General features: G+C 44.2%; 1 protein-coding gene across 2 annotated transcripts in view; it reads right to left on the bottom strand.

Moving 5' to 3' along the window:
- KHDRBS3 (KH RNA binding domain containing, signal transduction associated 3) overlaps window positions 1-12,770 on the bottom strand; it is a 215,705-nt gene extending 202,935 nt beyond the window's left edge. For both annotated transcript variants that reach the window (XR_004644826.1, XM_034763662.1), the window contains exon 1: window positions 12,342-12,770. Coding sequence is in view for 1 of the 2 variants with exons in the window: in XM_034763662.1 (XP_034619553.1) it covers window positions 12,342-12,429 (88 nt within the window). In the remaining variant the exon portion in view is untranslated. The remainder of the gene's footprint in view (window positions 1-12,341) is intronic.
- Window positions 12,771-15,246: the final 2,476 nt, after the last annotated feature.

The following is a 15,246-nucleotide window of genomic DNA, read 5'->3' as shown; positions in this document are numbered from 1 at the left end:
CCTCCCTCTACCCCTTTGCATGGCTATTTGGGATGATCCCTTCACCCCTCCCCCTGCCACATGGCTATTCTCAGGAATGATCCCTTTTAGCCAAGTGCAAACAGCCCAACATGAATGGGGTCCTTTTACTGTTCCCTTACAAAAATTCTCCTATTTCAACCAGGTGACCATGAAGGATATCACTCTCCTGAGACTAACATACAGAAAGATATAGACCAATGCTGCTTGAATGCAACCAAAACCCAGGACCATTCGCTGCCATGCTTTGTGCTGCAATGATTCCAGAATACTTGCTACTGGCTTGGCGTGGTAAAGTGTCCTACTGTGGAGGACTAAATAAGGCAGCCCTCCCCAGAAACCTTCTGCAAAGGGTCTCAGAGTACCTCCAGGAGAGCTTCATGAACATTTCCCTGGAGGATTCCCACTCCATCCCCAGACATGTTAGCAGACTTTTCCAGTAGCTTTACTGACTGCGAATGCATTCCAAGTCTTCATGGCAAATCAAACATTAAAACACTATTGCTTTTAAACCCTATAGTGTAGTTACTAACGTGCACTCACCAGAGGTGCCTTCTCCGCCGTCAGGGTCGGCGATCCTGCCTTGGGAGGGTATTGGCTTCAGAGTGATGAAAAGATCCTGGCTACCAGGGAGAACAGATTAACCGCTTGCCTACTGTGCATTCTCATCAATCATCCTCCTCCACAAAATCATCCTCCCTGTTGCATGATACGCCCCTCTTGCAGGTGTCCACGGACAGTAGTGGAGTAGTGGTAGGGTCCCCCTCCTAGAATGCCATGCAGCTGATCATAGAAGCAGCATGTATGGGGTTCTGACCGAGTGACTGTTTGCCTCCTTTGTCTTTTGGTAGGCTTGCCTGAGCTCCCTAACTTTCACGCAGCACTGCTGTGTGTCCCTGTTGTAGCCTCTGTCCATCATGCCCTGTGTGATTTTGGCATATATATTAGCATTTCTTCTTTTTGATCAGAGTTTTGCCTGCACAGATTCTTCTCCCCATACAGAAATCAGATCCAGGGTCTCCCGTTTGGTCCATGCTGGAGCTCGTTTGTGATTCGGGGGTGAAGGGGAGAAAGACGACTGTATGGTCACCAGTGCTGCTGAACTCGCCACGCTGACCAAACAAGAAATGAAATTCAAAAGTTCAAGGCTTTTCCTGTGTACCTGGCTAGTGCATCGGAGTTCAAAGTGCTGTCCAAAGCGGTGACATTGGAGCACTCCTGGATAGCTCCCAGAGGCCAACAACATCAATTTGGGTCCGCACTACCCCAAATTCAACCAAGCAAGGTAGATTTTAGCACTACTCCCCTCACTGGGGAGGAGTACAGAAGTTGATTTTAAGAGCCCTTTAGGGAGACCGAACAGGGTTGCTTGTGTAGACGCATTCATTATGAAAATTGACCTAACCCTGTAGTGTAGGCCAGGGCTCAGAGTGACTCATTGGCTTAAGCAAGCCTCTCATTATGGATCAGTTATTTTCAACTGATTAGATGAAGCATACAGCCCATGAATGGTTTGGTACATTTTATTAATGTACTGTCCTCATCTCTGAGGAATTTTCCTTATCTACATTTTTAGGTAAAAAATATCTACTCTTACAAAGCAATTTGATAGCCACTCAGAAGAAACACTTGTACAAGTCAGTGCTGTCCCTCCTCCTCAATCAAAAGAAATAGATGCTGTGATAGCAGAAGAAAGATTAGAGGTTATGCAGTAATAAAATGGTGGCCCCAGAATGACAGTTTAAGGAGAGATCATCATTTTCCCTCCACCTGGTCACACTCCCAGTCACCACAAACAAAATCACTCCCAAAGATAATATATAAAAAACGGCTTCTCTCCTGAGGAAAGGTCTATTGCTGCTAAGGACATCTGGCTATGTCAATGGAAATGGAGAGTGGAACTGCAAACTAATTCAACAACTTTGTGTAGGATGAGAGACAGGGTTTTGTGTCAAGAACTTGCATCTGTGGACCTCTTCCCTTCAACATACATAGAAATACAAATCCCAGCTTATTACAGAAAGACGCAATTTTTTTTTTTTGGTTTGTTTGCATCTCTAATGCTTTTAGATTTATATAGCCCTTCTATTCCAAGCAGTTAACCTAAATACAGTACATAGCCTTAGTGGGTGGTATGGGTTGAGTTTGTTTCTTTTGAGGGGGTAAGGTTCCCATATGCCTTTTGTAATGAGCAGCTACAAATGAAATGTGATTAACAGGTTTTATTTGTATTAATTTCTTTACTTTGATCTTAACATATTTCAACAGGCATTTACAAGAGCTAGTTACATATGTTGTTAGTTTGCAGTTCCACTCTCTATTTCCATAGACATGGCCAGATATAAAGCAGCAATAGACCTTTCCTCAGGAGAGAAGCCTTTTTTATATATTAACTATATTTTGATCCATTTTATTGAATGGGCAGCTGGTACTGATCACAGAACAGGCCTGCTGGTTCTTATGTACAAATTCCTTAGAGTAGCAATGAAATAAAACTCAACTAAAGATCTTGTCAACTAAATTTTGTCCCTGAAATACTTCAGGGATAAAGCTAGCTATTGGCTTTTATTCAATTCATTTCCTCCACAAATTAGTAAGTAGTACTGATTTAATTTTATTGTGCTATTAAAGAATTGGGTATTTGAAGCTGTAATAAATGAGGTTTATTTCTTTGACCTTTTTCAGCATTCTGTGTTTACAGCCTAGCCTACACTACAGAGTTAGGTTGAAGGAAGTCGCCTTAAGTTGACCTGTTAATGTATTTGTTTACACTTCCGGGTCCTTTACGTTGACCTAAGTCACCTCTCATGTCGACTTCTGTAATCCACCTCTGTGAGGCGTAGCACTTAGTTCAATTTTCATGGGCTGACTGAGGTAGTGCAGACACAGCATTGTGTATTTTGACTTAATTGGCCTTCAGGTGGTGTCCCACAATTCTCATCTGTGACCTCTGGAGATCACTCAACTCTGCTGCACTGCAGCCAGGTACACAGGAAGCAGCCCCTCCCCTGCTAGAGCCCCGGGAAATTTTGATTTCCCATTTCCTGTTTGATCAGCATTGGGAGCGTGCCAGTTTAAGCACATCTGATCATGGAGACTACATGCCCCAAACGTGCTCCAGCCTGGTCTGCACAGGAGGTGGTGGAACTCACTGTGTGGAGAGAAGAGTCCGTGCAGGCACAGCTCGGATCCAGCAGAAGAAATGCTGACATCTATGCAAAGATCACTTGTGGACTGGGGGAAAAAAGGGCTACATGAGGGACACACAGCAGTGCCGTATTGAAATAAAAACTTCACCAGGCGTACCAGAAGGTAAGGGAGGTGAACAGTTGTTCTGGTGCTAAACCCCACACACGCTGGTTCTACAACAAGCTGCATGTGATTCTTGGGGGTGAGGGTGACCCTACAAGCACCCCCACAAGCAATGTGGATACCTCACAGGTGTGAGGGATACCAGAGAATGATATAGTGGTGGTGTAGGAGGAGAAGAATGGGAGACAGGTGAGTGGTGGATCCATTCTCCCCGAGAGCCAGAAAATATTTAACCCCAGAGCTCTGTGGGTCGCAGGACTGTGATGCTGGGGAAGATGCCTCTCATTGTAATTGTATACTCAAAAGTCCGGTTAAACTTTAGCAGGTGCACACATTTGATGGTATTGCATGTTTACAGTGAAGAAAAAGTGAGGTGCTGTGGTTCTCTGCTTACAAGAGGCTGCTCCAGCTATGCATAAAATGACTGCTTATGTGGACTGAGATCCATGGAGGATTCCCAGGCTCTCTCTAGGAAACTTTCATGGAGGTATTCTGCAATCCTTTGCAGAAGCTTTCTGGGCAGGGCAGTCTCATCTCTTCCACCATGGTAGGACACTTTCCCCACACCACTCCTGAATTAATTCTGCTGACATTGTGGTACACAGCATAGGGAGCGGGTTTATACCCAGATGCTTGCAGCATCTCCTTCCTTTCTGCCTCTGTTACCCTCAGGAGACTGATATCACATAGGGTAGCCTGGGGAAAACAGTGGAGGTCATAATTAAAAGTGCTATTACACAGAAAATAAAGGCATGTAGATCCATTCCACCCACCCCCCCACCTTCTGGATTGCCAAACCACACAGCCACTAATGTGCCTTTACTGTGCTTGGCATGGATCAGCAAATAATTTAAAGTGGCTGATAGGGGACTGGGGCCCCACATGAGAGATTCCACAATTTGGAAGTGAAAATGTTTGCCCCTGCCCCATTCGTAAACAGCTTCCCATGGTTCTATGGGAAAGAACCATTGTTCAACTAGCTACCTGCGCTCCTGACTTGAGCCTGCCATAAAACTTCATTAAAAGTGCAGTGACCTGGGGGGGCCCCCCATATGCCCCACGGCTGGAACAGCAAAACGGCACAGTGAACGGTTATGGATTCTGATTATGTTATGGTTTGCACCTAATGTAACAATGGATTTTATTGGTTTTTTTATGAAAAATGGCCTTGCTATGGAAACATTTTATTCATATACAATGGCTCCTTTATGTCTCCCCCACACCTACCTTCCTCCCCCCGACAACTGGAAATGTGTCCTTTGGCAGGTCATCAACACCTAATCACCGAAAGTCTGCTTTCAGAAGGAGAAAACATGGGAGGACAGGTTCACTGAGATAATGAATGCCTCTGGGGCTGCTGACAGAGCTGAGAGCATGGAGGATTTCATTGTCTGAGAAGCTAGACATGGAGAGCAGGAAAGCACCCAATGAGCAAGCATGTGTGGCACAGGATAAGATGCTTTGTATTATGAGGAATGAAGCAGACACATTGAGGCATCTGGTTGAACTGCAGGAACAGAAGCAGGAGGGTAGAGTCCCTCTGCACACCCTGATGGACAGCCAGCATTGCCTGGTGCAGAATCACCCTCCCCCAAGCATTCCATGAGGCATGGGCAAAATGTCCATAATCCCTTTCACTTAACGTGGGGGTTGAGGGGAGAGGGGAGAAGGGTACAAGGAAAAGGCAGCGCCCATTCAGACCTTTGATGGTCTGGAATGTGGTGGTATGTTACACAGCTGAAAATGTTTCTGCCCTTTCAACTTTACAACCCCTTTTCCCCATGGTTAGCTTCTCTCTTCTCCCTCCTTACTTATGTTTGTTAAATAAAGTAAATGGATTTGAGAAATAAATGTTCTTTATGGAGTAGAATCAGTGGGCTTGGGTCGGGGGTTGGCTTTACAGGTACAAGCCAGGTGAAGGTTTGGGAAAGCATAATGCAGACAAGCAGCTCCCATTACTCTGACTCATTACTGAAACAGCTTTTCAAAGCCTCAGATACACAGCAGCCCTTGCTGTGCTCTTATTGCCCTGGTGTCTGGCTGCTCAAAAATGGCTGCCATGCAATTGGTCTCAACTGCCCACCGCTGCAGAAAATTTTCCGCCTTTTTTCCCCCCCCGCTCCCACAGATATTATGGAGCACACAGCAGGCAGCTATAACCATGGAGATGTTCTCCTCACTAAGGTCCAACCTTGTTAGTAAACTTCTCTAGTGTCCTTTCAAACGACCAAAGGCACATTCAACCACCATTCTGCACTTGCTGAGCCTATTGTTGAATTGTTCCTTACTGCTGTCCAGACAGCCAGTGTATGGCTTTATGAGCCATGGGAGCAAGGGGTAGGCTGGGTCACCCAGGCTAACTATAAGCATTTCAATGTCACCAATGTTAATTCTGTGGTCTGGAAAGAAAGTCCCAGATTGCAGCTTTTTGAACAGACCCAAGTTCCTAAAGATGCGTCATGAGCCTTTCCCGACCATCCTATATTGATGATGGTGAAATACCTACTGTGATCCACCAGTGCTTGCAACACCATTGAAAAGTATCCCTTTTGGTTTATGTACTCTTTGGCAAGGTGGTCTGATACCAAGATGGGGATGTGTGCCATCTATCACCCCACTGCAATTAGGGAACCCCATCATGGCAAAGCCATCCACTATGTCCTTCACGTTTCCCAGACTCACTACCTTTCGTAGCAGAAGTTGACTAATGGCCCTGCACACACTTGGAGCACAGCAGCTCCCATGATTGATTTACGTACTCCAAATTGATTCCGCACTGACCAGTAACTGTCTGGTGTTGCAAGCTTCCAAATAGCAACCACCTCTTGTTTCTCCGCTGTCAGAACAGCTCATTTTTGTGTTGTTGAACTGCAGGGCATTTGAAAGTTCTGCAGCCACTGCTTGTCATCCCATACCTGCAAAAGATGCAGTCCCACCAGCAGTCTGTGCTTGTTTCATGGGACCAGAAACCATGCTCAGAGTGCAGCTGCTCTGGGACTGCCAGCAGCAACTGGGAATTGTTTTTTTCAAATGGCTTACAGCAGCACTGCTTGCAGGACATTGCTATGTTTCACATAGCAGGCCAGACTTCGACTCTGGAAATACTGCAGGAGAAGACGCGAGGTGTTTGAGATGCTCACAGTAAGAGTGCACAACTGAGCAGGCTCCATGCTTCTGGGGTTATGGCGTACGCACAGTGGTTTTAAGGCATGAAAACCACTGAGTTGTTTGTTGTTGATATGAGGGAGGGAGCACGGTGCATCATGGGATGCTGACAATGTTCCCATTCTCCTCTGCAACAATATTTTGGTCTCATGAGGCATTACACAAACTTCCCAAAACACACTGTGGCAAATTGCACTTTGGGATAGCAACCCACGATGCACTGCTTTGTGCATGGATGCAGGTGCTGCTTCTCATTGCTCCATCGAGACAATGAGCATGGCGTGGCCACGCACAATCGACTTCATTAATTTGGGGGCTAGAGGTCAAATTAGATAAAGTTAACTTAATTTTGTAGTTTAGACAAGCCCTAGTTACTGAACTACCAAATAGTTCAATAGGTATTATGTCAGCCCCTCTAGCATTTACATTCACAAATATATATTATGTATAATCTGAAAGACAGTCAGCCTTGCAAACACAACACCCCGCTTGATAAAGGGCACTGAATTGTACATCAAGAAAGTAGTTGAACTTTTGACAGTGACATGTCTAGAGGTAGAAAACAAGTTAGGCAACCTAATCTAAAAAGCACTAGATTCAAGTTGTACAGCTTTAAGAAAGTATTTCTAGTAGTAGATGTAAAATTAATTCCAAAAACCTGGTGATAAATTCAACTACGAAGCCTATGAAAGTTCACCCTCACTTCAGAAAATAATTGCTATGAAGGTGTGAAGATTTAAGTGCATTGCTTTGCTATAGAGAGATTTTATTTTATTTTAACGAGTAGCAACTTACTGCTGCCGTCTTCAACTCAATCTGTTTCCATATGTGGTAAGGAGCAGATGTAACCATTGCATATTAAAGTTGTTCTACACGCAAAGTTTTAGTACAATGACTGCCAAGTCACTTATGCTACAGAGATTTTAAACAACACTTCCCTCTGCGTGATAAGCTATTGCCATGGTAAGGTTAAAGATGAAAGCTATATCTAATGCCTTTGATTATGGCGATTGTAAAAAACAATTTCTAGGAAACTTTTCTTGAAAATTTCAGCTTCTAAATCCAAAAATGTATTTCATTTCTCTATCAAAATAGCAGTTCCCAAATGCTACAAACATGGAAAAAATGCATAACTGAGTTGCATGCTCTTACTTGGGGGTAAGAGATTCCCACCACCTTGCTTCTCCCCACGTGATCTAACCTCCATGGGAAAGGCACCAGAGGCCTTCCTTGAGAATAAGAGCTACTATATGTAGGTTAGAACTAGCCAGAATGTTTTATTCCTGACACTTAACAGCTACATATTAATCCTTTCAGAACTGTCAATTTATTAAGTATATGAAAACCTCACCTATGTGTCTGACTCTTGTCACAAACTTAACTATGTTTATAGAAAGAAAGCTAATTGTATTACAGTAAACAGGCTTAATATGTTTTGCTCAAGTAAATAAAGATCTGATTCAGAGCAGAACTGCGACAATATATTCTCATTACCTCCTGGAGAAGGACCCCTACTGTTCTACCAAATTTAAGCAGTAGTGGATTGCTCCAATACTAGTTTAACACAGCACTTTGACAATAACCTTTTTTTCCCATTTATATTTGTGAAAATTCTGTTAAAGCCATTGGAGGCCTCACATTTTGGGGGAAACAATCTGAGAAGATTACTGCTTTATAGCAATTGAAAGTAGCAAGCAATGAAGTTAATGAGTAGGTAGGTAGGCAACAAATACGTAGGTGCTCATTTCAATTCCATCAGTATGCTCAATGCCAGCAAATGCTTTTTGCCAAGCAAACATTAATTCTGAAATACTACAGAGAAACAAAGTTTAGTACTCCCCCCACCCCCAATCCCAATGTTCATTATGCTCTGTAGTTTACAGAGTTCTGTAACTAAATCTTGAGACCAAGAAATCATACATAGTTTCTGTATGGTTTATGATTCTTCATCTGCCACTAGAAAAATCTCAGTATACTATTGTGTATTACCATGTAGAGACTATAATTGGCAGATATTGAAAGTACAGGCATAGGGAAGCTTCTCAATTGCCTCTTGATACTCAATTTCAACATGGCAAGACATTTGTGAATATTATTGTGCTCATATTATTGTGCACTGAAAAAATAGCACTTATTTCAGCCCTTCTGAGCTTTGTTTGGTGATTTTTCCAATATTGATTGACTGATGCTGCTCAGTAAGTCTCAAGAAGTGATCCCAAAAGTTTTAGGTAAATTGGCTTTATCCATCAAAATAGGTTTGCCTTTCCACACAGTGGAGCATATTCATAAGACAACACAATCTTTGATGTTGATTTGGCAAAACTTAAAATTACAAATGTTTTACAATAGTTAAACTAGTTACGTTATTGTATAGTTCATTTTTGCAACCCAAATCCCAATTTTGATTATTGCACCATTGGGGAAAAAAAATAAAAAAATATCAGTGTTACTGAATGGGTAAGAATTAAACTATTACTTTCAAATAAGCAAAAATGACCTGTTTAGATTTTATGATTCCTGAACAATTGCAAGAAAGGGAAGTTAACTCAGCTTCTCAACATAAGTAGTACAAACCACCAAAATTATAAGTTCAGGTAGACAAAAGAAAACCTTCCATTTTACCAAGATCATAGCCTGCTATAATTGAGAAAAATAGGTTAAAGAGCTATTAACTTCTGAAGTCACTGTAATAATAGGATTTTTTTTATATTACTTTAAGACAAGCAGATACCCTACATATTACATTTGTTTTAGTCAGCAGCAGCTTCAAAACACTAGATTATACAACTGTCTGTGAGGCTGGCCATCAACTCAGATAATTTTAAATGGTTAAGGTTACATAAACCAGATTTTAAATTGGAGCAGTAAATTGGTAGTTATGCTTTTATTTTAGGAGTTTACATTTCAAAAGATAAATGGATAGAACATCTCTAAGTCTTTGTGACTTTAACAGCACAGAAATTAAATCTGAAGCCAAACAACAAAAATCTACATAAATATAAGATACAATACTAACAAACGTCCTACTGAGAACACCATCCATGTTTTAGTGGTATGAGCTAAAAGAGCACCGGGTATATATAGATACTAAAACTAATGTACCAGCAAAAATGATTAGAAATAGATGTGACCCTGGTAATAAATAAAAACATACCAAGGGGCAAGCCCTAGGTATTAATTCTAGTTAATTTACTTTGTCATCAAACTTCAGACCCACAGTTAAGTATGTTAGTTAAAGATCCTTATAACTTCAGAAAAAGGATCAGTTATATACACATACAGACTTATAAAATCTGGAAGATACTCTATTCTCAATCTTTGCTCAGAAGTCTAACTGAAAAGTGAATAACTGTCATGATGTTGGAGGATAGTATATAGTTGTAAGTTTTATCATCAACTTCTATCAGTTGATAAAATAAAATTTAAGCACATATTTAACCACGATACTTAGTCACAGTATCAGAAAACTTGATTTACATTAAGATTTTCCTTCTCAAATGATTTTACCTTAAATTCACAGGAAACATTTTACAAAGAAAAAACTTCCTTCAAATAAGATTGTTTTTTGGGGGCAAATTTTCCATTATTTTAGCGTATCAAGCTGAAAATATCATGGCATTTGCATTTTGCAATTGAGATTATGTGCATTAGTCAACACTTTGTTAGTCCTTAAATTTAAAAGGAGAAAATATTTCCTAGCACACTGCAAGACAAGCTATGCCAATCTTTAACATTTGTAACTTGGATATATATCAATGAATGTAATGAAGCAAATACCAGTATAGCCTTCCAATAATTTCAGCAATGAGATTAAGGTGCATACTCTATTTTCATTTTTAAAAGTTAACTAGTGAATTGATTTAGTAATAAATCTGGACTACCACAATGCGTGAATTTTGTACCATATTACCTCCACATATTTTATGAATGTTTTAAAGTCATCTACCCATCATAAAGCAGTTCACCATTCAGACATTTCCCCAGAATTATAGCTGAACACACACTGCATAATTTACACTATACTTTCTTCTTTAATATTTAGGCAATAGATATTTCTGAAAATACTAGTGACCATTTTAAACAGATTATTTTTCAATTTACTGTTGCTAATTGACTTTATTTGATGCTTAGAAATCACTTTTTTCAATCACCACTGATTGCCTAAAGCAGAATTTTATGCAATTAAAATTTTGCATAAAATTGACTTTAAGAGCCATTTTCAATTTCTGAAGTTACTTGCAACGGTATACATGACTTCCTGTGGGAAAAACTTAGTTTGAAGACCACTTCTTGAAGAAAATAAATATGAACATAATATTTAGTTTTGCTGGCATACTGGACAGCTCCTAGAGATTAACAAACATTCTCAACAGGAGAACAATTTGTGTGGAATAGCCAAGGCTATTTTGAGATAAATGATGCACATGCAGCTGAATCTATTCTTACTAGACATGAATACATAACCTAACCATGGACTGTTTGTAGTCTAAACTAACAGACATGTATGCCCAATAATCCCAAAGCAACACTTCACATAGCAGTGGCAATATGAAAAATCTGGAATCATGACTACATGTCTTATGCATACAAACTTAAACAATTCTTCTCATTCTGCTAGTTAAATGGATGTCATTTTGCTGAATAATGAAGATTACACTTTGTTTTATTATTCTTTGACTTTGTAACTCCAGTCCTCCTTAACTCCACTGATCACACTGTATAATTCAAATTCTCACACAGCAGCCTGCACAATAGGTAACAATGGAAAACATAGTTCATTAGACACAAGAGCAAGCCCAATCAGGAATATAAAAAAAGAAAAAAAAAAAAAAAAACCACACAGCACACACGAACAATGTATTCTAAATGGATCAAGAATAGAAACTGCAGTAATTAATTTAAATGACCATCTTCATCTGCTCATCATTAATCCAACAGAAGTAAAACAGGAAAATGTGGTGATTAATTTTAGTTCAAATAAAAGCTAAGTGGGTGTGTTTGACAATTCTATACTATCTGCTCACTAAAAGGGTTATATTTTCCTTCTAAAAAGCCTACTCTTTACATAATTTGGGTATTTAAGGGAACTTCACTGCATCAGTCTCTGCCAAGATGCAAAGCGAGGAATTACAATATGCATTGTTCTCTGGGGCCAATTTTCTCTTTTTTGTTACTTTACACAAAGTCGTCAGGCTTCCTTCTCCTAGCAGACATGTCCATCAGTATTAAGATCAATTGAAAGCGACAACATCAAACCCACAAGTGTCAACAGACCGGGACAACGCTTCAGGTCCCAAGCACACCACAGAGAGACGCGACCCGGTTTCCTCCCCACCCCTAGTACCAGACACATCCGATTGAGAGCGATCACAAGAGGCTCCCGAGCTGAAGTCACCCCCCGCCCGCCCGGACAGCGTCTGGACGGAGATTTTACATCCCCGGCAGGTGCGTCTCTTCCCACCGCGTCCCCCGGGGTGCGATGTGCCAAGGCACCAGCCACCCCCGCTCCGCTGCACGCCACGCCCGCTGGGGACCGTGTCTCGCCGGGCGACAGCGACCCAGCCGCCAAAGCCCAGAGAGCGAGCGGGGCTTGCCCCCCGGAGTAACTTTCACCTGGCAGCCGCGGAGCAGTAGCCGGTGCCCCTGGCAGGCAGCCCGTGCAAGGAGCCGGAGAGACCAGGCTCCGCACCTGGCTGCCAGCCGCCGAGAGGAGCAGGACCAGGCAGCCCCGCCGGAACTCAGCCCGCGCCTCACGGACCCAGCGAGCCCCGCTCCCCAACTAAGGGCCAGCCCTTCCCACGCCTCGGGGGTCCCCCCTCCAGCACCCCCGCCCCGGGGTCGCCCACCTTGGTTCACCAGCCGCAGCGCATGGGTGAAGGACGGGTCCAGCGAGTCCTTCTCCGCCATCAGCTCGGGCAGGTACTTCTCGTCCATCTCCGCTTCCCGCGCGCCGGGGGGACCTGCACACACGGCAGGGGGCGGCGGCGGCGGCACCGGCGCCAGGCGGAGTCCGAGACGTAGTAAATCCTCTTAGGCAGCGGCGAGGCGACGCTTCCCTCCGGCCCCCTCCTGCCCGGGGCTCCGGGAGCGCATCCAAGGGGTACCACAGCCCCACACGCCCGCCCTACAAGGGGGGGACCCCGCCTCCCCCACCCGCCGAACCGCAGAAGCCCGCCCCTGCTGCGGAGGAAGGGGACAGCCACGGGATGAGGAACCCGCGCGCACAACCGCTATCCAAAGCCGCCTCCGCCGAGACCGCCACACCTGCAACGGCTCCGCGCCGACTCAGCGGCTGAGGCTGGGAGCAGCAGGTTTAAATAGGGTCCACTAGGCCACGCCCATCGCCACGCAAAGGCCACGCCCCCGTCCATCCAAACCACGCCCCCGTGCGGTTTAGCCGCGCCCCCGCGATCCTCCCAGCGGGCGGTGCCGTTCACCCTCCTCAACGATGGTCCTGCCCTTCTTTTAAGATGCCTCCCATTGGGTAGGCTCGCCTGTCAGTCAGCTACTTTCTGCGGTTTCTGATTGGCTGATTCTCTTCAGCGCCGGCTTGTTTGGGTTGGATGCCTAGGCGGCCCGGGAGTGGGAGCGCGTGCGGGCGGGAGTAACCGTTAGAGGCTCTTCTCCTGCTCCCTGAGAGCACCTGAGGCGGTGTTGGTGGCAACAGAGTCTCAGCCTGTCTTCCTTACCCAGCGCTCCAGGCAGGGCCTGGGTGAGTGTGAGGGGACAAAGTAAACGAGGGAGGGTTTACGTGCCTCATCGAAACACACAGCCAAATCTTTCTTCACCCTTCAGCTCCCCTCTCCCCCAGTCACCTCCATATGCACACACCCCACTCCAGGAGGGTGGGCTCCAGCTAACCCTCCCTCCCAGATGCAGAAATCCCAGCCCAATATGGAAATGGCGTCACTTCTGCCTCCCAATGTCACCACCTGACATTTCCCAAAAGCCCATTATTTAAAAAAAAAAAAAAATGGGAGCTGTAGCTATCCCCACTCACTCATCCCCCCCCCCACCTGTAGACAGTCTTGTTATCAACCATCCTGATTGTATCAGGAGTCTCATAATATTTGAGATTTCATTTAAAGTCCCAGCTGCTGAAGACAAGTAATTGTGGGAATCACAGCTTTCCATTAGAAAATGCTTCTAGCATTCGTGGTTGCAAAGAAAAGATTCAGCATGTGACCTGAGTGCACCCTAAAAGCTCAGAAATGAGAATGTCAATTAAAAAAGCAATTGTAGGCTGGGGTAGGTACAACCACGCAGTGCTGCCGACTGGGAGAACAGCTTGAGGCAGAAGCCTCCAGCTGGCATGATATTTCAGGCAGGACTGAATCTCCATTAGACGAAACTTAAAGAAGAGAATGACCTGGAGTCATTTCCATTTTTGTCCAGGCATCCCCAACCGACCTCACCGAGGCCGGCCAAGAGCACCCATGTCTGCCCAGGCGCCCCCAACCAATCTAACTGAGGTCAGCCAGGAGCACGCACGGGATGACGACGGCTAGCAGTCCTATTGTACCATCTGCCGTCGGCAAGGCAAGGGGATGCTGCTGTGTAGCACTGCAGTACCACGTCTGCCAGCAGCGCCCATGAGACATACAGTGACAGTGAGCTGAGCGGGCTCTATGCTTGCTGTGGTACGTCGTCTGCACGGGTAACCCAGGAAAAAAGGCGAGAAACAATTTTTTGCCGTTGCTTTCACGGAAGACGGGAGGGGGGCCTGACGACATGTACCCAGAACCACCCACGACAATGTTTTTGCCCCTTCAGACATTGGGAGCTCAACCCAGAATTCCAATGGGCGGCGGAGACTGTGGGAACTGTGGGATAGCTACCACAGTGCAACGCTCCGAAAGTCGACGCTAGCCTCAGTACTGTGGACGCACACCACCAACTTAATGTGCTTGGTGGAGACATACACAATCGATTGTGTCAAATCGATTTCTAAAAAAATCGACTTCTATTAAATCGACCTAATTTCATAGTGTAGACATACCCTTAGTGGTTAAGCAACACCCTTCCATTTTGTGCATGATTATTTCAGTTTCAAAATTTAATCCCAAAATCATATGAACAGATGAGCCTCCTGCTGAGATGGGGATTCTACTTACCCTCTAACTCTTGTTGTCAAGGGGAAAGACAGCCATTCTATACATCTTCTTGTATTATCCCACCTCTCTTCTAGTCTTTTTCCCCACTAGCATTCTCCCTCCACATTCTACCAGTCTTTAGTCCTCCAAGTTTACCCCACATTCTCACATCTCCCTATTCTGTACATCATCTTAGTCTCTTACCTGCCCCCAGCTAATAACTTGTCCCCCTCACAATTTTCCTAACCACATAGACTAGAATATGGCAATCTTCCTTGAAGGCTGTTTGACTTCACTTTCACCAAAAACAATGGGAGATGGTATCTTCTTTACTATGAATAGCCTTGCTGCCACTGGCAGTCACTGTGGGAACAGTGACAATCTAGCCTGACAGCAGCCTGTGGCTTCAGTCCTGTTGGAAGAGATGGAAAATGATGTCCATTTTGAATCTGAGCAATGATTCGTGAGAACAGTGCAGATGATCATAAGAAGCCAAAAAACACCACAGGAAAAATAGTGAGACTTGCAAGAAAAATTGGAAAAGATGGCAATTCTGAGGTTTGCAACCGTGAAGCCCAGGGCCGGCTTTAGCAAGAGCGGGGCCCGATTCCTGGGGGCGGGACTTGCTGCAAGGAATCGAGCCGCGCTCCAGCCGGGG

Source organism: Trachemys scripta, chromosome 2 (genome assembly GCF_013100865.1).
Source record: "Trachemys scripta elegans isolate TJP31775 chromosome 2, CAS_Tse_1.0, whole genome shotgun sequence".
Lineage (NCBI taxonomy): Eukaryota > Metazoa > Chordata > Testudines > Emydidae > Trachemys > Trachemys scripta.
Note: the sequence above shows the minus strand (reverse complement) of the source record. Positions and strands in the feature narration are given on the sequence as shown.